General features: G+C 41.5%; 2 protein-coding genes across 5 annotated transcripts; one reads left to right on the plus strand and one right to left on the minus strand.

Annotated features, from left to right (window-relative positions):
• Positions 1 to 16: 16 nt before the first annotated feature.
• Positions 17 to 2032, minus strand: TIMM8B (translocase of inner mitochondrial membrane 8 homolog B). Of its 2 annotated transcripts, XM_067038937.1 has the most exons (3): positions 1888 to 2032; positions 1420 to 1552; positions 17 to 415 (listed from the first exon to the last, which is right to left on the minus strand). In XM_067038937.1, exons 1-3 carry the CDS (start codon positions 1947 to 1949, stop codon positions 248 to 250), a joined length of 363 nt encoding a protein of 120 aa, XP_066895038.1. In that variant the 5' UTR covers positions 1950 to 2032; the 3' UTR covers positions 17 to 247. The 2 variants fall into 2 exon arrangements, with proteins under 2 accessions (XP_066895038.1, XP_058924778.1); XM_059068795.2 differs by lacking the exon at positions 1420 to 1552 and having other exon boundaries at positions 1888 to 2030.
• Positions 1584 to 13865, plus strand: SDHD (succinate dehydrogenase complex subunit D). Of its 3 annotated transcripts, XM_059068794.2 has the most exons (4): positions 1584 to 2207; positions 4786 to 4902; positions 7904 to 8048; positions 12869 to 13865. In XM_059068794.2, exons 1-4 carry the CDS (start codon positions 2156 to 2158, stop codon positions 13032 to 13034), a joined length of 480 nt encoding a protein of 159 aa, XP_058924777.1. In that variant the 5' UTR covers positions 1584 to 2155; the 3' UTR covers positions 13035 to 13865. The 3 variants fall into 3 exon arrangements, with proteins under 3 accessions (XP_058924777.1, XP_066895036.1, XP_066895037.1); XM_067038935.1 differs by lacking the exon at positions 4786 to 4902 and having other exon boundaries at positions 1585 to 2207; XM_067038936.1 differs by lacking the exon at positions 7904 to 8048 and having other exon boundaries at positions 2101 to 2207; positions 12869 to 13139.
• Positions 13866 to 23585: the final 9720 nt, after the last annotated feature.

A 23585-nucleotide genomic window follows, 5' to 3' on the forward strand; every position in this document is an offset into this window, starting at 1 on the left:
TTTAAAAAAAAAAGAGTTGGAGAATTCACATTTATTGAATAATTGTTGTGATACAAGATGGATTTTCTGAACTCCCAATAAATAAATTCCACTTTTTGAACATTTGATCTCTTACTTTTTAGCACCAACAGGCTTGGTAACAGCCTGAAGTTAACCTGACAATGGGCTGACAACCTTTCTCTGCTGGCCCTTCAACCTGCTTAATAATAAGTCCTTTGCTTCTTTAGTCATTCTCCCACAGGATGGCCTACTGCCCTCCTTTCTGTACAATCTGGGCAAACCGACTGGTGATAGCAAGAGTAGTGTCAATGAAGCGGTCCACACAGCTAGAGAGACAATTTTCAGTGCGAGAGTCTAGGCGATTCCCTGGCTTCTCCACACATTTATCCCAACATAACTCCATGAAGTGATGCACCTAAGAAGAAAGAAAAATAGTAACCATTTGGGGTCTGCAGACAGGTCTAACTATGAATTTTCTTATTTCCTTACAATTTTTCTCATTTTCTGTCACCTGACTAAACTATCTTTGACTCTCTTTCCTCACTTCTAATTTGTCACCAATATGGCCCAACTCCTCATCCCTACATTGAAACAATCCTTTTATTCTCTCCTTTTCTATTTTTCTTGGTAATTAAAAAATACTTTCCATTAAGTCACCCTAATGCATCAGTTTCTCTGTTAGCCACTGAGGGCACTCCCTTATTTAACACCCAATCCATCTGTTTCAATGAGGTCCACACACAGCATACTCGACTCTCAATACTCCTCCCTAAAGATTTTTCCACAGTTTAAATTATTACCTCCTTGAGAGCACTGCCTATTATTTTCTAATTGTGTCACTTCCTTAATCAGATAGAAAATCTCAGGCGGGATTAATACCTTCTTTTATATTTCCAAACTAGCACCAGTGTAAGCTGGGACGCTATGGTACCAATTAATTCCCCCAAACCACTGCATTCAACCCATTCTAAACCTATTCTTAAGTAGTTCTTAACCTTTTTGGGGTCATGGACGTATCTGAGAATCCGATGAAGGTTACGGGCCCAATCTACAGAAAATTGCACGCACAGGCACAGAAAATGTGTGCACTTTCATAATGTTCAGCACTCAAAGATTTCCAACCAGGGTTCTTGCTATTTATATTCAGCGAACTCTTCCCTTCCCACCACCCCTCCCTCCTCCCCACACGGGGGAATAACCATTTACCAAGGGCTTAACTATTTGGGGAGGCTGGGTACTAAGCAGTCAATCCTTTCTGCGGTCCTAAAAGATGACTATCACCTCCGTTTAAGAGGCACGGTTAAGTAATTAGGTTTAGGGTTAGTCATGCAGCTAGTAAGGGGCAACGCCGCGGTTCGAATCATGCTCCAAAACTCTTGTTCTAAACTAACAGTCTAGACCGACTACTTCAGAGCCCACCTTTATCCAATAATGCTCTACTGCTCTACCGTTTTCCAATACATTATTGCATATGATCCTCGATATCCAGTGAGGCAGCGGGCGACTTTGAAACCAAGACAGTGGACGGGCGTTTTGTCTAAGGGCACGTGACCTGTAAGGGGCAGAGGCAAGCTTAGATAACCGGAATCTTCCGAATGCCAGCCCAGAGAGCTCACCGCCAAACTAGGCTCCCGTGCCTTTGTGTCGCCCGAGCCTTTCTTCGCTTTACACCTTCTCTCTCCCCAACTATAGGCTTGCTTAGAGGGTACCTGAGCACTACGGGTCACCAGCGGCAGGAGTGACTCGTTTCTTTTGTGAGCAGAACCGGGCGCAGCAGGCACGGAGCATAGGGCGGCCGCACCGCGCCGCCACCGTTCAGAGCTCCGCGGGGGCCCGGGACCTGTACTTCACCCTCTTTTCTCTTCACACTGGTCCCTCTCCCCGCACCTGTGCAGTGAACTGCGCCTTCTGCTGTTCGGCCGCCACCAGGCGCTGCAACTCCGCTTCATCCGCCTCACCCAGCTCCGCCATTGCCTGAGTCGAGCTCGGGACCTTCCGACGAGCTGTGTGCGCAGGTGCGGCGGGACCAAGCCAACGCCGACTTCCGGTTCACCCGGCGTTTTCCTTTTCCTCGTCTTCTTTCGTTGTTACGGGGTGGATGTTGTCATATGACTGCTTCCGGGTTGCTGGATGACCTTGAGCCTTCCCGAGCGACATGGCGACTCTCTGGAGGCTGAGTGTCCTGTGCGGTGCCGGAGGTGGGCGAGGTGAGGATCCTGGCAGCCGGAGGTGCTTAGCACAACCTCCAGCCGGGGAAGGGAATGCGGTGAGGATTCGTCTGCTGGGCTGTGAGACCTTTTGAGCGGGGGTGGGGCTGGGGGGCGGGGGTGTCCCTCCTTCCCTTTGGCAGCTCTGGCTCCTGCCGAAACCACAGCATCACCAGCGTTGCCTGTGGGCCCAGATGTTTACCCGAGGGCATATCTCCCCTGCTCTGGGCTGACGTGGTGATGGGGTAACTTGAAAGTTATAGTCTTGCAGAGGCTATTCACATGAGTTCTCTTTTTCTCCCCATTCGCTGTTTTTAGAGTGCTCCCTCCCTGAATCGCAAAAGAGTGTCAGGGTCTAAGTTCCAATCTACGTCTTGCCTATTTCCGTTGGAGTTCAGTTCTATAATTATTGAAGTGGGCATTTGTGTTATACCAGGCACTGTAGTATGGTTGGGTTACAAATATGAAAAAACATAGTTCCAGCTCTCAAAGAATTTTCGTTTTTGTAGAGAAAACACATATACGCATAATGTAACATAAAGTAAAAACTATGCAGTAAGTAAATTGTATGCCAGTCCAGAGGAAGAATATATTAGCTGTGTGTTTTGCAAGGATCATCCCGTCTGGGTTCCTGAAGGAGGTGTGCCTGATTTGAGTGTTGAGGGTAAGGAAGGCCACAGGACGAAGGGCATTACAGTTAGGGCTACTGGGGTGAGCAAAAGAATGATGAATGTGTAGAAACTGCTTGTTATGAGAGAAAACAAAACAAGTCAGATATTAGAGTGTGAAGCTCAAGGTGAGGAATGAGATGGTTCTGGAAAGGTGAACTGAAATCAAATCACAGAAGAACTTGTCTTGATATGGAGTATGCATTTTACTTCGTGTGAAGGGGAGCCCTTGAAAGGTTTGACATAGATTTGCAGTTTACATTGACCACTTTGGTAACAATGTGGTAGATGGCCATCATGGGAAATGGGGCAGGCTAAGACATAAGTCAGGGAGACGAGTTGACATACTGTTATAGCAGTCTTGGCAAGGATGGTGAGGTCCTGAACGTGGATAGTTGTACATAAGAGAAGGTTGTCTCAGGAAATGTTAGGAGATACATCAATATGATTTGGCATTTGACTGAATTTAGAGGGAATGTCCTACATGACTTCCAGATTTCTGGGTAAGGTGAAAGAGTGGCTGCTATGTCATTAAATAAAGTGGTAAGCATGTAGATGGGAGGCAAATTTAAATGAGAAAGTGAGTTGAAGGGTGGTTTTAGTTTTTGCCATGGTAAGTTTGAGGACCATGTGGGGTATCTCAGGGGAGAGGCCTTGCGGGCACTTAAACTTCTGAAACTCTGGAGAGATATCAGGCCTGGTGATACAGAGTTGCGTGTCATCAGCTTAAAGGCACTAGAAATTGAGTGGACAAAATGTCTAGGGGTGGGCATAGGAAGCAAGGAGAGCAATGGGCAGATGATGGAATCCTGGGCAAATATTTAAGAGAGACTGCAGAGGAGAGAATCCAAAGGGGAAGCAGAAGAGAGTTCTTTCAGAGAAAAGAAGGGAGGAGAGGCCACCAGTGCTACGTGATGCAGAAAGCCCAGTAAGATGAAGACTAAACAGTGCCTGTTGGATGTGGCCACAGGAGACCATTGGTGACTTACTAAAGCAGCTTTGGTGGGGATAAAGACGAGTTTCAGAGTTGAAGGATGATAAGGAAGTGAGGAAGTTGAGGTGATTTAGACAACACTTTCAAGAAGCATGTTTGGAAAGTGAAGAAAGGGAGCGGGGGAAGAGTGCATGGGCATTAGAGGATATAGGATCAAGGGAAGGGTTAATTATATTACATTAGTTGAGGGAAAATGGTCAGTAGGAAAGAAGGAGAGGTTAAAGATACAGGAGAGAAATTACATTTTATTGAGAGCTTATAACATTCTGGGAATTATGCTGAACATTTTACATATTTTTAAATTTTCAATGGAGTATTATGAAGTAAGTACCAGTATTTTCATTTTACAAAAGAGAGGACATTGACTCTTGGAGAGCCTATTTAACTTAATTGCTCATCATCTCACAGCAGTATTGGTAGGGTTGGGTGTACCTAGGTCTGCCTATTTTTAAACCAAGAGACAAGATCTAAAAGAGGACAGAAAGGGATGGGTTCAAGGGTGCAAGCAGATAAATTGATCTTGAAAAGGAAGATGGTATTTCCCAAACTAGACTGAATTCCTTTAAGACAAAGACACTGTGTCTTTTATCTCTCTTGCTTTAGTGCAGAGCATAATCTTGCATGTATTAAATGTTTGTTGGATGAATAAATGGGAGAAGAAAGGAGCTGTAAGTTATTTTTTAAAATTAGTCAAAGTGAAGCCCTTTTATGTAAGTGTTCATTGATTTTTCAATATTTCCATGGCTACTTAGTCTAATCTCATAGCAACCCAGTGAAATAGATGCTATCCTCATTTTACAGATGAGCTGGCTATTCCCTGTTTGGGGTTAAATAGCTTGCCTATGGTCATTTAGAAAGTCTGTCAATCCTGTTAAAGGAGAGGTGCTTATGATCCCCCTAACATCTCTTTCCTTAGCTCTCTTCCTCCGAACCCCCGTGGTCAGACCGGCTCATGTCTCAGCATTTCTCCAGGACCGATCAACCCCAGGATGGTGTGGAATACAGCACATTCACCTGTCACCCAGCCACCATTGTATGTCCATCTTCATCAGGGCTGATTATCATGCCTTTGGCAGGACTTGCTGTCTCTGAGAGGAACTCTTGTGTCCAACTCTGTCGAATGAAGACCTAGCCTACACCTGGGCACACGATGCTAGCATGGTTGAATCATGCCATTTACACTCATACAGAAACTTCTGGTCTAAGTCTTTTTAAATTTTTTAATTTTTTAAAAAGAAAATAGTTCTGTAGGAAGAGTCTGTTCAATATAGTTTAGTTACTTTTATTTATGTAGCTAATGGAGAGGAGCCAGATCCAAATAATTTGGAATAGTAGACAGTTAAAAAAGTCATGCATATTTATAGCTGTAATTGACATGCTTATTTTTATTTAGGTTGCTATTAAAATCATGGCATTTCTTGGATGAATACTGTTTAGGTATTATTAAATCTTAGAAAATCTGTAGGTGAATAGCAAGTGAACTATATTTTCATTTTTAAAGTCTAGAAAGATCAGTATTTTACAGAGAAGACTTCTTTTGATTCTTAAGTCTACCAGTTATAATTGTATCAGTTATGAGTAATTAGGCAAGTATAGTTTTCCTGCTTTTTAGAATTATGTTATCTTTGAAAAGTTTTTGTTTCTGAACTTTGTTCAGTTAGATTTAGCAGAGTGGTTTTAACTTGGGGTGCATGGGACTAAAGGAAGGTTCCCCAAAGTTGTATACACAGTCTTTATTTTATTTTAAAAATTTATTATTTATTTATTTATTTCTGCATTGGGTCTTCGTTGCTGCACACCGGCTTTCACTAGTTGCGGCGAGCAGGGGCTACTCTTCATTGTGGTGTGCAGTCTTCTCGTTGAGGTGGCTTCTCTTGTTGCGGAGCATGGGCTCTAGGCACGTGGGCTCAGTAGTTGTGGCTCATGGGCTCTAGAGCGCATTCTCAGTAGCTGTGGCACCCTGGCTTAGTTGCTCTGCGGCATGTGGGATCTTCCCGGACCAGGGCTCAAACCCGTGTCCCCTGCATTGGTAGGCAGATTCTTAACCACTGTGCCACCAGGGAAGTCCCTACACAGTTGTTTTTTTTTTTTTTTTTTTTTTTTTTTTTTTTTTTTTTTTTTTTTTTTTTTTTTTTTTGTGGTACGCGGGCCTCTCACCGCTGTGGCCTCTCCCGTTGCGGAGCACAGGCTCCGGACGCGCAGGCTCAGCGGCCATGGCTCACGGGCCCAGCCGCTCCGCGGCATGTGGGATCCTCCCGGACCGGGGCACGAACCCGCGTCCCCTGCATCGGCAGGCGGATTCTCAACCACTGCGCCACCAGGGAAGCCCTGTTTGTTTGTTTTTTTAAAAAATTTTTTGGCCACGCTGCGTGGCATGTGGGATCTTAGTTCTCTGACCAGGGATTGAACCTACACCCCCTGCATTGGGAGCGCAGAGTCTTAAGCACTGGACTGCCAGGGAAGTCCCCCTAAACAGTTTTTAATGTGTATATCTATGTGCACTTTTCCAGGAAATAATTCCATCCTTTTATTAGATTCCCAATGGGGTATATAACCAAAAAAAGGTAGAGGCTCTCAAAGAGATGTTTAAAGCCCATTTTATTTATTTATTTACTTACTTATTTTTTGCGGTACGCGGGCCTCTCACTGTTGTGGCCTCTCCCGTTCCAGAGCACAGGCTCCGGACGCGCAGGCTCAGCGGCCATGGCTCATGGGCCCAGCCGCTCCGCGGCACGTGGGATCTTCCCGGACCGGGGCACGAACCCGTGTCCCCTGCATCGGCAGGCGGACTCTCAACCACTGTGCCACCAGGGAAGCCCAAAGCCCATTTTATTTTCACTTGTTTAAAAGAAATTTTCAGGGACTTCCCTGGTGGTCCAGTGGTTAGGAATCTGCCTGCCAGTGCAGGGGACATGGGTTTGAGCCCTGTTCCGGGAAGATCCCACATGCCGCGGAACAGCTGAGCCTGTGAGCCACAGCTGCTGAAGGCTGTGCACCTAGAGCCCGTGCTCTGCAACAAGAGAAGCCACCGCAGTGTGAAGCCTATGCACCACAACGAAGAGTGGTCCCCACTCACCGCAACTTGGATGAGAGGGCCTGTGCACAGCAATGAAAACCCAATGTAGCCAGAAATAAATAAATTTATTAAAAAAATAAATAAAAGAAGTTTTCATGTTCCATATCTGTTTTTGGCTATTTGTAAGTAACGGAACAAAAGAAGAACCATGATCCTAAAAGTTGACATTAGAACTTTGCTTCTATCTATCTATCTGTTTATTTATTTTTGTCTATGTTGGGTCTTCATTGCTGCGGGTGGGCTTTCTCTAGTTGCGGCAAGCTGGGGCTACTCTTCGTTGCAGTGCATGGGCTTCTCATTGCGGTGGCTTCTTTTGTTGCAGAGGATGGGCTCTAGGCACACGGGCTTCAGTAGTTGTGGCTCACGGGCTCTAGAGTGAAGGCTCAGTAGTTGTGGCACACGGGCTTAGTTGCTCCTCAGCATGTGGGATCTTCCCAGACCGGGGCTTGAACCCGTGTCTCCTGCATTGGCAGGCAGATTTTTAACCACTGCACCACCAGGGAAGCCCGAGAACTTTGCTTCTCTTTGAGTTGGCTGGTTTAATTTTCTTTTGGGAGGATTTTTTAATACTACTTTACTTACAAAGATTAGGTGTAAACAAGAGTGATGTTTTAAAGGAATTCCATAGGTGTCACCAACTTATATTCATAAGGCGTCTATTACACTGAAGTCCAAGATTGGTAATTCTGCAAAGATATTTTGTCCATCTTCTTGCCTATAAGCAAAGTGGATCTGTCTTCTAATTAATATATGTAGGCGTTGAGACACCCTGTGCTGAAAAGACTTCAAAGAAAGGAGATTGCATCTCTCACTTACCTTTATCTTACCCTGTTTATGCTCAGAGTTAAGTCTTCCATGCATTGTTTGCCATTATGTCAGTTTGGGTTATTTTGTGGCAAATATTGAGATGTGTGTTTCCCCCTGCAACTCTTATGAATCTCGTCCTTCCTTTCTACAGCTGGTTCCAAGGCTGCATCTCTCCACTGGACTGGTGAGAGGGTTGTCAGTATTTTGCTCCTGGGCCTAATTCCAGCTGCTTATTTGAATCCTTGCTCTGCGGTGGACTACTCTCTGGCTGCAGCCCTCACTCTTCATAGTCACTGGCAAGTACAGCAGTCCTTTCAGTATTACCTTGTCTGCTCAGTTTGTTTGCTGTGAGCTTGTCTCACTATTGCATATGAGGGAGAAGTTGGTTGAGATACTGAAGATCTGAAGAGAATCTTAAAACATATGTAAACTATTTATATGCCCAGATTTATGTATCCACATGCCTATTTGATGTCTTCGCTTTCATATCTCTACACATTTTGAACACAGCATGTCATAAAACTGAGTTCCTGATCTTCCCCAGATCTCTTCCTCCAGTGTTCTTGCCCATCTGAATTAATGACATTTCCATTCTTCTGTTTGTTCAAGCCCCAAACCTGGTCATCATGCTTGATTCCAGAAGTAGTCTCCTAACTGGTCTCCTGTCTGTTCTCAACACAGCAGCCCCTGTGATCCTGTTAAAACATTAAGACAGGTCCAGACACTCCTCAAAACCCTTCATTGTCTCCTAGTCTTACTTAAACTAAAAGGCAGAGTTCTTACAGAGATCTACAGACTCTATATGGTCTTTCCCCCTCTTTCTTTCCTCATTTTCAGTGATTTTATGCCACATTCACACTGGCTTCCTTGCTAATTCTTTTTTTTTTTTTTTTTTTTTTTTGCGGTACGCGGGCCTCTCACTGTTGTGGCCTCTCCCGTTGCAGAGCACAGGCTCCGGACGCACAGGCCCAGTGGCCATGGCTCACGGGCTTAGCCGCTCCGCGGCACGTGGGATCTTCCCGGACCAGGGCACGAACCCGAGTCTCCTGCATCGGCAGGCGGATTCTCAACCACTGCGCCACCAGGGAAGCCCCCTTGCTAATTCTTGAACACACCTGGGTCACTCCAGGCCTCAGGGCTTTACTCTTACTGTTCCTTCTACTTGAAACTTTTCCTAGTTATGTACTTGGCTTGTTGCCTCATTTCCTTCACATCTTAAATGTTACCTTCTCAATGAAGCCGTGTCTAACGACTTACTCAAAATTGCAGCGTCTCTCCCAGCATTCTTTGTCCCTCTCCCCTGTCTTTATTGTCTCAGGAGCACTTATTTCATTCTAATATACTTTATCATCTGTTTATTACCTGGTATGTTTCTTGTCTCCCCTCATGCAAATGAAAGCACAGATACAGAAAATCATAAGAATCAAATCTAAGGCTTAGTGAATTATTATAAAAGTAGTACCCCCCAGGTCAAGAAATAGACCTTTGCCACCTACTGCAGGAGCCTCTTCCTTGTGTTCTATCTCAGTCATAATGGTTCAACACCCCCCCCACCAGAAACAATTTTATCCTGATGTTTATAGCAGTCATTTTCTTACATTTCATCATAGTTTTATCACCCAAATGTGCGTGACTAGACACTATAGTTCAGTTTTGCCCTTTTTAAAAAAAGAAATGTAAGAGGAGTTTTGACTGTTTTTATTTGTTGTTGTATCTTTAGTGCCTAGGGCAGTATCTCACACATATCACTAAGTAAATATTTGTCAAATGGATGAATTTCCAGTTTGTATTTATTTTACCCAGTGTAGTTTGTTAGACTTTCTAAGTTAATGAACCTTCTAGAAAGTTTGTTAATAACAATTGGGTTTCTTAAGTTGTCCATTTTATGTTGTTTTGCAAGGACAGCAGTATGCTGTCATGGGTGGGGGAGGTTTTTTTGGATTGTTAGAACTGAAAGCACTTGGGGGAGTATCTTAACCAACCCTCTTGTTTTACAGTTGTAGAAACTAAACCCCAGGGAAGTTAAGTAACTTGTCAGAATCATTTCCTAGCTAGTATTAAAGGGGATTTTGCTTACCTAGTTTTCTAGGGTTGGTTAGAATTACCCTTTAATCAGATAGACCTCTCACAATAAAAGATTCTAGTTGCATATGAAATACTAGCTCACAGCTACAGTAGGATTTCTCTGATGTGTGTTTCTTGAAAGGAGATCCATCTAAATCGGTGAAAAATCAGAATAAGAGATAAATCTAAAGTCATACTTTTTTTTTTTTTTTGGCCGTGCTGTGTGGCATATGGGATCTTAGTTCCCCAACCAGGGATTGAACCCGTGCCCCCTGCAGTGGAAGTGTGGAGTCTTAACCACTGGACCACCAGGGAAGTCCTAAAGTCATACATTCTAAAAATTACGATTGACTTCTCCAATTACCTTACTGATTCTCCCTTCCTTTTTCACACATACACAGAAAAGACTTGAAAGGATTGTCTATAATTGTGCACTAGTTCCTTAGCACCCAATCTTTTTTAACCCACATTAATTGGGCTTTTTATCCCAACTGTGTAACTGAAGTCATTCTTATCAGAATCACTAAAAGACCTTCATGTTTTCCAAATCCAGTTGTCCATTCTCTGTCCTCCACTTGAAAGTCAGCAGCATTCAACTGAATCGGCCATTCTCCCCTTAAGTAAATTTTCTTTGGCTTCCTAGATGCCATACTCACCTTGTTTTCTTCTGCCTCACCAGCTGTACTTTCTCAGTTTCCTCTGTCAGCTCCTTTTCCTCTTGTTTGACCTCTGAATAATAAAGGTCTGACCTCCAGGCTCATTCTAGGCTTTCTTAAATTTCTCTGTCTACACACTTTTCCAAGGTGAGCTCAGATCAGACTTCTCTTCCTGAGCTGCAGACTTGTATTTCCAGTTGTCTGACCGACATATCCACTTGGATGTCTAATAGTCATCACAAATTTAATATTGCCCAAAATCACTCCCCACCCCCGAAATCTCTCTTGACTTCCCCTCAAAACCTCCTCTGGGCTTCCCTGGTGGCGCAGTGGTTGAGAGTCCGCCTGCCGATGCAGGGGACAGGGGTTCGTGCCCCGGTCCGGGAAGATCCCACATGCCGCGGAGCGGCTGGGCCCGTGAGCCATGGCCGCTGAGCCTGCGCGTCCGGAGCCTGTGCTCTGTAACGGGAGGGGCCACAGCAGTGAGAGGCCCGCGTACTGCAAAAAAAAAAAAAAAAAAAAAACCTCCTCCTCTCCCATTCTTCCCTAATTCAATTAAATCTTGTTGTTCAAGCCAAACATCCTGGGAGTCATTCTAGGTATTACTTTTTATCTTAACCCCACAACCAGTCCATCAGCATGTGTTCTCTCCTCAGAACATAGTCTGAGCCAAGTTAAGCCAGTAGCCTTGCCTAGGCTACTCCAGCTGCTTCCTAACTAGTTTTCTATTTCTGTTCTTGCCACCCTTCTGCTGCACTGTCCTTTCACCACATATAGCCAAAGTGACCTTTTTAAAAGGTAAAATTACATTTATCCAAAGAAGATATGCAAATGGCAAATAAGCACATGAAAAAATGCTCAACATTGTTTGTTATTGGAGAAACGCAAATCAAAACCTCATTGAGATACCACTTTACACCTTAACACTTTATACCACTTTACACCGACTTTACACCTCATGGAGATACCACTTTACAGTTTACACCACTTTACACTTGAACAGGATGGCTGTAATCAAAAAGATGGACAATGATGAGTGTGGAGAAGTTGAAGTCCTCATACATCTCTGCTGGGAATGTAAAACATTGCAGCTACCTTGGAAAACAGTTTGGCAGGTCTAACAAAAGTTATTATAACAAAGAGTTATAATATGAGTTAACAGAGAGTTGCTCTATGACTCGACAATTTCACTTTTAGGTGTATACCTACCAAAATTGAAAACATATGTCCCCACGCACACAAAAACTTGCACAATAATGTTCATAGCAGTGTTATGATTATATAATAGCCAAAAAGGCGAAACAGTCCAGATGTCTCTCATTTGATGACTAGCTAAACAAAATGTGATATGTTTTTACACAGGAATATTATTTGGCCATACAAAGATTAAAGTGCTGATCCATGGTACAACATGGCTGAACCTTGAAAACATTATGCTGAGTGAAAGAAACTCAACACGAAAGGCCGCATATTGTATGATTTCATTTATGAAAAATGTGCCGAATTAGCACATATGTAGAGACAGAAAACAAATTAGTGATTGGGTAATGGGCTAAAGGGTACAGGGTTTGTTTTTGATGAAAATGTTCTGGGATTAAACAGTGATGGTGTTGCACAACTCTGTGTGAGTACACTAAAAGCTACAGAATTGTTAATTTTATGGTACGTGAATTATATATCAATAGAACTGTTATTTAAAAAGTAAAATTAGGTCACTCCTTACTTAGGTCACTCCCTACTTAAAGCACAGCTGTGGTTTCCCGTTGTATTTCGAGTAAAATTCACACTCCTTGTTATGACCTTCAAGGCCCTATGCGATCTGCCCCTGCCTCTGGTCTCCCTATTCTCCAGCCACATAACCTTTTTACGATTCCTCAGAGATGCCAAGGTCATTGTTACTTTTGTTTGGGATGTTCTTTTCATTCAGCATCCTTTCTAAAATATTTCTTCATAGCACGTATGTACTTTTTCTTTCTCTTCACTAAAATGTTTGTTCCATAAGGGCAGGAATGCTGTCTCATTTGCTCTACTCTCCAAATCCGTAACAGATTCTGGCACATAATATCTGCTTAATAAATTCTTTTTCAATTAATGAAACACTCTGTAGGCCATTTGTTTGGGTTTAAAAATAAAAAACAAAATTTTGTAAATAGAGTAGGAATTAGTTACTGTCTTTGATATAAACGACTCAAAAATTGAATCTGAAGGATAGGAAGGTGTCTTTATTATATTGTTAGGGTACACTTGATTCCTTCATTTTGGTTTATGATTTTTGTTACCATGAGTTGCATTTTGACCTTGACTGATTATTTTTTTTGCAGCCAAGTTAACTGAATAGCCTTCTAATGTCACTTGTGGTTTTTCATTTGTACTGTGATTTTTTTTTTTTTCTTTAGGGGCATTGGACAAGTTGTTACTGACTATGTTCGAGGGGCTGCGTTGCAGAAAGCTGCCAAGGCAGGCTTTTTGGTGCTCTCGGCGTTCACCTTTGCTGGGCTTTGTTATTTCAACTATCATGATGTGGGCATCTGCAAAGCTGTGGCTATGCTGTGGAAGCTCTGACCCTTTAGACTTAACACCTTGAGAATTGATTGTACACCTCCTTGCCTCTGCTCTGTCATGCCATTTCAATTCACAATAAGAAGGAAGTAACAGATTAGTCCGCTGGTAAACCTCTTCTCCTAATCAGCTGGTTATTTTTAGAGTTTAAACTTTGAAGAAAGATTTGAGAGAAATTGTATCCAAGAAATTGTGAGACTGAGTTTTGTGTTCTGGAGAGTTAATGGGGTGTCTCACAGCTTTCTCAGAAGACTCACAGTATAACTGAACATTATATATGAGCCTTTGCCTGTTCATTTATCAGGCTCTTAAAGGGAATTCAGCTTTATTACTCTCAATATTTGATCAAACTTCTATATTTGTCCTAGGATGATGGAGAAAGGGAACGACTGTTAATTCATAGGTAAAGACTGCAGAAAATTAGGCAGTGTTTCGTTTTTGTAAACATCCCCCCCTCTGTTCAGTCGATACCAGTTACTGATGGTTACGTGTCCTAGAGAGATTTGAAAATTAGAAATGCTGATATTTCACATTACTGATTTCTAAATCCTAGGAAGAAGAGCCTGGAGAGTTTCTGAATATAGAGAAGTTTCATGTAGGGGAGAGGTCCCTTTATAGATGTTTCCAATTGTTACAGGTTCTAAATGGAGACGTAACCCTCAAGTGTGTTTATTTTACTTGTCCTAAAATAATCTGTTCACAAATATAAAATTATAAGTAATAAGTTGTTGTTTTCCCACTGTGGGAATCTCTAATGTGAAAATGTATTCTATGAAGGTAAAGTTTTTTAAAAAATAAAAATGCTGTATAATAAAAATTTATTCTACTCTTTTATGTCTTAATTGTCCATAGTTTTATTCAATAGAACTGAGTGTCTATTGCATCTATAGCACGGAAACAGGACTGAGTGTTTACATTTCCTTCAGAGTTTAGCAGTTAGGTAAATCAGACACAAAGTGCTGTAATACAGAAAAGACTTACATGTAATAGGCAGAAATATACTGAGTATAAGTAGTTTGGTATGAGGAAAGTAATAAGATTAAGTAGTAGGAATTAGAATTAGGTCCAGATTATGGTGTTCTGTGGATGCCAGCCTTTATATTCAAATTTTATACTGTATGCAGTTAGTCTGGTCTTAAGGGATGAGTGTAACGCATGATGGTTTCATCTGGCAATGTAGATGAAATGGGAGTTGGTGCATTTCACTCACTGAGGACCTTACTGGATAGCTGAGGCAAACTATCGAAGGGGAGCTGGCTAGAAGGGTAAGTGTTCATGCTGGAGGTTTAAAGATAAGGTCCCCTTAATGTGCTTACGACCTTGTAGGATATGTATTAAGGGTTTTAGGAAGAGGTGGTTAATTCTGTTTGGGGGCAGGTTAAAGGTTTCAGAAGAGGGTGATTCCTGAGTAGCAGTGGTTCACCAAGGAGTCATGGTGGTGGGCCAGTCCGCCTTGGCAGGGAGGAGTATTTTATTACTGACTTGGTTTAGAATTGGTGGTTCATTACGATGATAAAAAGCGGACTGACCTTTAGTCAGTTTCGTTATTGTTTTAAAATTCTCTATAGGGCTTCCCTGGTGGCGCAGTGGTTGGGAGTCCGCCTGCCGGTGCAGGAGACGCGGGTTCGTGCCCCGGTCCGGGAGGATCCCACGTGCCGCGGAGCGGCTGGGCCCGTGAGCCGTGGCCGCTGAGCCTGCGCGTCTGCAGCCTGTGCTCCGCGATGGGAGAGGCCACGGCAGTGAGAGGCCCGCATACCGCAAAAAAAAAAAAAAAAAAAAAAATTCTCTATAGACAGTGATCCCCCTTAGAGTCATTCCTACCCCCCCCCCCACTGCCCCCCCAGCTCCCCAGCCCCCAGTACACCACTGCTGTAAAATGGAGTGGGGAAATGGATTTTTCCATAGAGTAGCTATCACCGATACTATCAGATTGTAGTTTGGCTTTGGAAGAGTGTCTAATGCTAGTAAGCTTCATTAGATCGTGATTGAATATCAGAATGGAGGCTGGTTAGAGTGGACCTGCCCCACGTCCTGGTCAGTTTTGTAATTAGGTTGGAGCTGAGCTGTCACTTGGGAAAACCAATGGGTTGCTGTGAGTTCCTGGAGCAGCAGTGAAGGTGAGGCAGGGGCTAACAGCAATAAGAGGTTTCTGAGGTTAGGCAGGACATGATCAGAAATGTGCTTCAGAAGGAATGTAGGCAGCATTAGGAAGGTTGATGAACTAGAGGCAGAAGGATGTATAAGAAGATAGATGTAGAAGACAGTGACAGTGCAAAGTAGGAGTCAATTTCAAAAGGTATTGTAGAAGTCAACATTCATTTGGTAGGTATTAAGTACCTTGTGTAATTGGCACTGTGCCAGGTACCGTGGCTAAAGAGGTAGGAATTTTTCTCCCCTTAGAAAGAATTCATAAGCTAATTGGGGCAACAGATAAATGATTGCAGTACAGTGTAATAAGTGCAAGAATAGTTAAGCACATTGAGCAGTGATGTAACAAAGGGTACAGGAAGAATTTGCTTGCAAGTTTCATGGGAGACAAGAGTCTTGATCTGGATTTTGAAAGATAAGGAGCGGGGCTTTCCTGCTGGCGCAGTGGTTGAGAATCCGCCTGCCGATGCAGGGGACGCGGGTTCGTGCCCCGGTCCGGGAAGATCCCACATGCCACGGAGCGGCCCGGCCCGTGGGCCACGGCCGCTGAGCCTGCGCATCCGGAGCCTGTGCTCCGCGAGGGGAGAGGCCACAACAGTGAGAGGCCCGCGTACCGCAAATTAAAAAAAAAAAAAAAAAAAAAAAAGATGAGCTGATACGAGGCCAAGGAAGCTGGGGTGAGGTGTGAGGAGGCTAGAGGATGGTAGACAGATCAAGCAGAAGTTTGCACGTGATTTGGTACGATTGCAACGTAGAGAGGGACTGATTGTAGAGGACCTTCTATGCCATGGTAAGTCATTGAGAGAATTGAGTCACTGAAGATTGTTAATTATGCAAATGACATGGTCAGATGTTTATTTTATTTTTAAAATAAATTTATTTATTTATTTTTGGCTGCATTGGGTCTTCGCTGCTGCACACGGGCTTTTCTCTAGTTGTGGCGAGCGAGGGCTACTCTACGTTGCGGTGCACGGGCTTCTCATTGCGGTGGCTTCTCTCGTTGCGGAGCACGGGCTCTAGGCGCGCGGGCGTCAGTAGTTGTGGCTCGTGGGCTCTTAGAGCACAGGCTCAGTAGTTGTAGGGCACGGGCTTAGTTGCTCCGTGGCATATGGGATCTTCCCGGACGAGGGCTCGAACCCGTGTCCCCTGCATTGGCAGGCGGATTCTCAACCACTGCGTCACCAGGGAAGCCCCAGATGTCTATTTTAAATAGATTATGCTGGCAGCTGTGCACAGTGTGGATTTGAAGGAGGAAACAGGTTATTTCAGTGATCCAGAAAAGCAATTATGAATTCTGAAGGCAGTAGTAGTGAGGATGAAAATAAATTCATGAGATATCTAGAACTTAGAATCAATAAGTTATACTGGGGTATGAAAGAGCGAGAGAGGGGGGAGTCTAGCTCAATTTTTTTGTTGTGAAAAATGGGAAGTAGTGCATTAATTTTCGAAGGAAAATTAGATATGGTAGTGGAGGGATAGGTCACTACAAAAGTTTTGGATTTGTGAGATATCCAGGAAGAGAGAGAATTTGTAGACTTGCATTTTTGGTCAGTATGACAGACTAAATTTTAGGAAATTACTTTGCTATGACGCACGTAAGAATGTTAAACGACAAGAATAACGTTTAAAACGTGGCTGAGCTTGCTTAGAGTTTAACAGCTGTTGAACAAGACTGAAATTACTCTTTATCATGAAGGGAAGTGTGGCAACTAGATTTAGATTGGAGTAGCACTCAATAGTTATAAAGGAAGCAGACAATGAAATAATATTGTAAAAGGTAGCTTATGTGGTTCCTACTTTGGAGTAAGCATCACTAAAACACAAGTCTGTCTTTCATGTCAACAAGAATGGTTTAGCATAGTTAGGAATGTCCAAAGTTAAGAGGTTAATGTAAGATAGGTTATTAAAGAAAGAAAAGTCCCGTTGAACATCTGTATCCCATAGCAGAGCTCTTGGATATTTTAAAGTCAGTTCATGGAACTTCCCTGGTGGCTCAGTGGTTAAGAATCTGCCTGCCAGTGCAGGGTACATGGGTTCAATCCCTGGTCTGGGAAGATCCCATATGCCGAGGAGCAACTAAGCCCATGCACCACAACTATGCTCTAGAGCCCGCGAGCCACAACTACTGAGCCCGAGTGCCACAACTACTGAAGCCCACGCGCCTAGAGCCCTTGCTCCACAACAAGAGAAGCCACCGCAATGAGAAGCCCGTGCACCACAACGAAGAGTACTCCTGCTTGCCACAACTAGAGAAAGCCCGTGCACGGCAATGAAGACACAGTGCAGGCAAAAATAAATAAATTAATTAAAAAAAATAAAGTCAGCTCATATAGTGTTTTAGCTAATCAAAGTATGAAGAATACAAAACATAACTGATATTTTTAGTATCTCTGCTTTCATGAGGTAAGAAAATACTATAGTCATCTAGGACACCCCAAAGAAAGTTTGGATGTAAAAGTCATCTTAACAATTCTATTATTCTGAATTTAAGCCTTGAGTTTAGGAAATGAACAACAATAACAACAACAGCAAAACCTGTCGGAGAATATTGGTTATTAAATATAGGCTTAAGTCAAAGATACCAAAATACAAGAAAACATCTTGCTTTAGAGTAACAATATGCACAACAGGAAACTTTCAGAAGTGAGGAATTTTTGCTAAGACTGATTCAAGAGAATGATAAAGGTACAAAAACTATATTTAAAGATCAATCTTATTCTGTACTACCAATTTTCTCTTTAAAAATGATTTATAAGCCTTTTTGGCCTACTAATCTTAGTATTTCTTCATGTTATGCTTATACATATACAAATATACGAGTAGATGATAGATTTAAAGCTTTCACCTTTAGCTTTAAAATGTAATTAATCTTAGCATGTTAGGCAAACATATTTTGTTAAATTTTCTACCTTCATGAACTAAAAATTTCCTTGATAAATAGACAAATATCAATTTTTTTCAAATTTATATTTTTATTGCAACTAATATGTCTAGTATAGTCTTAATTATCCATCTAGTTATAACCTTTAATCACAGCAATAAATTTCTGTTCTCTTACAGACAGAAAAGCAGAAGGCAGATGACTAAGAGCTGATGTACAAAGTACCTCAGTAACACTAATGTCACCAAGGGCACAGGAACATTGTATTAAACCTGTTAATTGATGGTAAGTTTATAATGTATAAAAATATTTACTTAAAAGTATTTTTGATTGGTGACCAATGTTTTGTATTCTCTGTCTTACTTAGAAATTGTCCAGGTGTCCAAGGATGATGTACTAATTAACTTAAAGAATAGGAGGGGGAGAAAGAAGAAATGCATGGCAAATTGCAGAAAATAAAGGTAGAAATTAAATCCAGATATAGCACTGATTTCTGGAAGGGTAAGTGGGTTAAACTTGCTGTTTAAAATATAGAGATCCACAGATGAGATAAAACAAAATCCAGCTATATACCATATAAGAGATATACCTAAAATATAAGAACATAGAAAGGTTGAAAGGAAAGGGATAGAAAAATGTAGTGCAATACAAACCAAAAGAAAGCTGGCATATCTATATTTATATCATTCAAAGTACACTTCAAGGCAAAAAGCATTGTTAAAGGTAGAGGGCCATTACATGATAAAATAAAAAATTCACCAATATTTTATAAATTCACCTGATAATTACAGCCTCAAAGTTTCCAAAACAAAATTCACAGAATTCTAAGAGAAAGTGTGGAAAATTCCAAGGATTTTTCAGAGATGGATGGATCAGTTAGACAACAATTAATAATGACATAGATGATTTAAACAATAAAATCAACAAGTTTGATTTAGTAAACATATATACAATTTTGAACCCAGCAATTAGAGAATACACATTCTTTTCAAGAGCACATCTGACCATATATGTAGACTACAAAGAAGCCTCAGCAAGTACCAAAACAGTATCCAGTGTTATACATTTGTAAAGTAAGAAAGATACCTCAAAATAATTTATAGGTCAAAGAATGACTTATGGTAGAAATTATATGATAATAACAAATTCATAGGTCAATTAAAAATGGTACACGGGGGCTTCCCTGGTGGCGCAGTGGTTGAGAATCCGCCTGCCGATGCAGGAGACACGGGTTCGTGCCCTGGTCCGGGAAGATCCCACATGCCGCGGAGCAACTAAGCCTGTGAGCCATGGCCGCTGAGCCTGTGCGTCCGGAGCCTGTGCTCCGCAACGGGAGAGGCCACAACAGTGAGAGGCCCGCATACCGCAAAAAAAAAAAAAAAAAAAAAAAAAAAAAAAATGGTACACGGCAAAACTCATTTCCTGCAGTCAAAACATCTTTAAATGCTATATTTATAGCCTTATAAATATAGACTAGAAAGGAAGGGAGATTGAAAATCAATGAGCTAGGTGTCCAACTTAAGAAACAATAGCAAGTACGATGAAAGGAAGGATTTGACTATAGGCAAAGGTTCACATTTCACTTCATTGCAGATTTTAGTCTCAACAGTTTATTTCATTGCAGCAAATGTGATCCATTTAACACATTCAAAGAAATGGCAACACACTGAGATCTTCTACCATGCCTTAATGGTTCAGATTGTTTTTTGGGCTACCATAGCTTATTAAAGAAGTGTCCATTGCTTGATGAACATGATATAGTCAGGTTCTGTTTTGATATAATCTAACATTCCAAGCAATGTGACTTAAAGGAATAATTTTAGTAGAAGGTTCCTCATAGTTTGTCTTCCTCCCCAAATGCACACATCATAAAAACATTTAACCTTTAAAATTAAGATGTGTAAGTTATGTTCCTACATTTTAATTAAAAACAGTGTGGCAGTTATTATAATTTGATTCCAATTTTGTTTTGAAAATTTGTGTGTGTATATATAGTTCGTATATATATATATATATATATATATATATATATATATATATATACTATTAACAATGGTTAATTATATCTTTTTGTAATGTTTATTTTTTGGCAATGAATATATATTCCAATTAGAAAAAAAAATAGATTAACAAAATAAAACAGTGGGGCTTCCCTGGTGACTCAGTGGTTAAGAATCCTCCTGCCAATGCAGGGGAAACGGGTTCGAGCCCTGTTCCGGGAAGATCCCACGTGCCGCAGAACAACTAAGCCCGTGCGCCGCAACTACTGAGCCCGCGAGCCACAACTACTGAGCCCGTGTACCATGACTACTGAGCCCGCGAGCCACAACTACTGAGCCCGTGTACCATGACTACTGAGCCTGAGCTCTAGAGCCCGCGAGCCACAACGACTGAGCCTGCGTGCCACAACTACTGAAGCCTGTGCGCCTAGAGCCCGTGCTCTGAAACAAAGAGAAGCCACCGCAACGAGAAGCCTGCGCACCGCAACGAAGAGTAGCCCTTGCTAGCCGCAACTAGAGAAAGCCCGCGCGCAGCAACGAAGACCCAACGCAGCCAAAAATAAATAAATAAAATAAATAAATTTATTAAAAAACATAAATTAAAAAAATAAAACAGTGCATAAACAGGTAGTGTGTATTTTATCATCCTGCTAGGGTTGGCCTCTTCCTGCTCTGTATTCTTTGATGAAATTTGCTGGGTGGGTTTCAGTAGTGAGCGGACGTAGGCTGGTTATCTTAATCTTTGTTTTTAGACTAAAGCATGTTGGTATCTGGAGCCTCCTTCAGCCTTACTCTCCAGAAAGTGTGTTCACTTATTGTTAGCATTTGAGCACTGGGGACAGACATGGAGACAAATATGTTGCTACTCTATGAAATTTTAAGTGATGATGTAATGGAGGGAAAAAATGTATTGTATGATCATAATTGAGAGAATGGGGCCAACACACACAAAAGTCTTCTAAAAACATTAGGTACATGAAAATCCCTTCTGTTCTGCTGAACGTGTAATGATTGGGAAAGGCAGATGTAAGCCCAAGTTTTAGAGCAAAGATTGAGGGGAATGAAAAATTGTTCTGCAAAATAGAATAAGGAGAATTTGAAGTTCCTAGAACTAATCCAGGAAGGAACTTGGGAAAGAGGAGAGATCGGAGGGACAGATGAGGAAAGAGGGGGCGAGAGGGAGTGAAGCTGGGGTCTGGGGGACAATATGGGGAAACAGTAGCCAGAGAAAAATGTTCCTGGTCGTGGAGCGACGAAAAGACGGACAAGATTGTCTGTGTGCAATTTGAATTCTTTTTTCTGTTTTGACAACATGATTCATTCTTTTGTCCCTCACATATTTTTGGTAATATCTACTATGTCTTGAAAGAGTATGAGTGTTTTTGTTTTATTTTACTTTGAATATTTTATATCAGGAGTGAATTTCTATCAGGGTCAAAGCAATATCCTTATTACAGAGCACATGTTAGATGCCAAGATGATCCACAAACTCTATCAATTCACTGGAAGGAGTTTGGAGCCAGAAATGATTATGAGAATGTAAGCCTCCTAGGAATTTGCAGAAATCTTGGGGGTTGGGGTGGGGATCTAATATCCCATGCAATGTGGAAAACTTCAGGTGACATCTAGGTTACACTATGCGAACCCCCTGTCCAGTGTTTCTTTATATTTGTCGAACTCAGGATCAGCCTTGTGCATTGCGTTTTCTTATTACGTACAAGGTGTGATTTGAATTAGCTCCTAGACCTAGCTTACCTGGACTTTGTCTTCTCTCCTCTCTGACCTAAAAACCTTACCTGCAACTCTCTTCACTCTTTGAGCCTGGAGAGCACAAGTGAGGTATTATTTCAGCAAAGTCCTACCTACTTTACAGGATTGCTCTAAAGATTTAAAAAGATGTTAAAATACTTAGAACATTTAAAAATGCTATACCACTATAAACATTCATTACTGTTAGTGTTTTTATTTCTAATAATAACAATGATAGTAAACATTAAATGGTACCTATAATTATACAGCAGGTACACTGTGAATTTTCTCATTTAGTACTCATGACATTTCTATGAGTGTCTCTATGAGACAGGAGGTATTATCTTCATTCCCATTTTAGGAATGAAAATATATACCCAGAGACAAGGATTGAACACAGATTTATCTGACTCCGAAACTATCCTTTTAATGGGTTAAATATCATTTTAATGGATTGCCTTACAGATTAATTAACTGGTGTTTTAGAAAAGGAATCAGTGAGAAAGACAAACAACTCTACAGAAAAATGAGCAATGGTTAAAGGTAGACAAGTGGCTTTTAAATACACGAAAGGAGCAATAACTTTACTTAATAACTAAAACCATAATTAGATACCAAAGCACTTATGTGATTACCAAAGATGAGAAGGCTTAATAACACAATTGGGGAAGTTATATATTATAGTATAACAGGCAGAAAAGCAGAAAAGGTGAACAACAAATCAGCTTGATGGATCTTGTGAGAAAGAGGGAGGTAGAGTCATTCGTTGTCCTGTCAGGTTCTGTTCAACATATATGTTAATATTCACAGAAAAAAAAGAGAGTTTCTGTACCCCAGGAGCTCATAGTCTAGTGGGGGACACAGAGAAGTAAGTGGAAGTTTATGATACATACTGTAAAGGGCTATAATGTGAATAAGTTCACAAGGTAAGTCCTAGGAGAAAGAATAGAGAATGAGATTCCCACAGCACTTAATTTCCCCACATAACATTTTAAAGTTACAGTGTGGGCAAGGATTGAGCAATAGTAAAGCTCCCAGACCAGCCCATTGAAAGGTGCCCCTAATAGTTTTAGTGAAAGTGAAGAGAGGCTTCTGGTGGGTACCATAAAAAATCTGCTATAATGAACTGAAGTTAAGGTGCTGCCTAAGAAGAAAACTGAGCAAGGGTGCATGGTTACAGGTGTGGAAGCAATCAGAAGCTGAAGTAAAAATGTTATCATACTTTTGCTCCTGTACCCTCTGCCTGGAATGACCCTCCCCATCTTCTGTGCCACCTCTTCCTCATTTTTTATTCATGTCTCTCATCCTCCGGAACTGTGTGTGTGTACATGGTTGCCATCAGTGTCTCTTCATCTTTTTTTTTTTGGCTTTTTCTATCCCCAACGTATTTGTTTAATTGACTAGAGAGTTTTAGATTCCCTTTTGAATTAATTTGGTTACATATTATTCTCAGGACGTTAACCCAGCTATAAAATTAAAGTTGCTATAGGAATTAATTGTATTTATATACTTCCTTGATGGGCAAAAGTTTTGCTGCTGTCATGTAATCTGACGATTTCCTGTGTGTGTGTGTGTGTGTGTGTGTGTGTGTGTGTGTGTTGTATTTTCCCTCTGGTTTTCCAGCCATACTTCCCAGTTTAAAAAGAAAAAAAAATGCAACTATTCTTAGAAGCCAAGTGAAACGCAGCAGAACCATATTTCCCCTTCAACAGTAGCAAAACAGAACAATCTCCACAAGTCTTGAGATTTGACTCTGAATCTTGTATAGTTTTCTTT

This window comes from Kogia breviceps, chromosome 7 (genome assembly GCF_026419965.1).
Source record: "Kogia breviceps isolate mKogBre1 chromosome 7, mKogBre1 haplotype 1, whole genome shotgun sequence".
Lineage (NCBI taxonomy): Eukaryota > Metazoa > Chordata > Mammalia > Artiodactyla > Physeteridae > Kogia > Kogia breviceps.

Bases quoted from the DNA above. Each gene is read 5' to 3' on its own strand.
- SDHD (XM_059068794.2), top strand. From the start codon at position 2,156: ATGGCGACTCTCTGGAGGCTGAGTGTCCTGTGCGGTGCCGGAGGTGGG. The intron at 4,903-7,903 runs GTATGTCCATCT...TCCTTTCTACAG, and splicing joins CCTGTCACCCAGCCACCATT to CTGGTTCCAAGGCTGCATCT. The intron at 8,049-12,868 runs GCAAGTACAGCA...TTTTTTCTTTAG, and splicing joins CTCACTCTTCATAGTCACTG to GGGCATTGGACAAGTTGTTA.
- TIMM8B (XM_067038937.1), bottom strand. From the start codon at position 1,949: ATGAAGCGGAGTTGCAGCGCCTGGTGGCGGCCGAACAGCAGAAGGCGC. The intron at 1,553-1,887 runs GTGCGGGGAGAG...TGCCCCTTACAG, and splicing joins AGGCGCAGTTCACTGCACAG to GTCACGTGCCCTTAGACAAA. The intron at 416-1,419 runs GTGGGCTCTGAA...CTTTCTTCTTAG, and splicing joins TAGAGCATTATTGGATAAAG to GTGCATCACTTCATGGAGTT.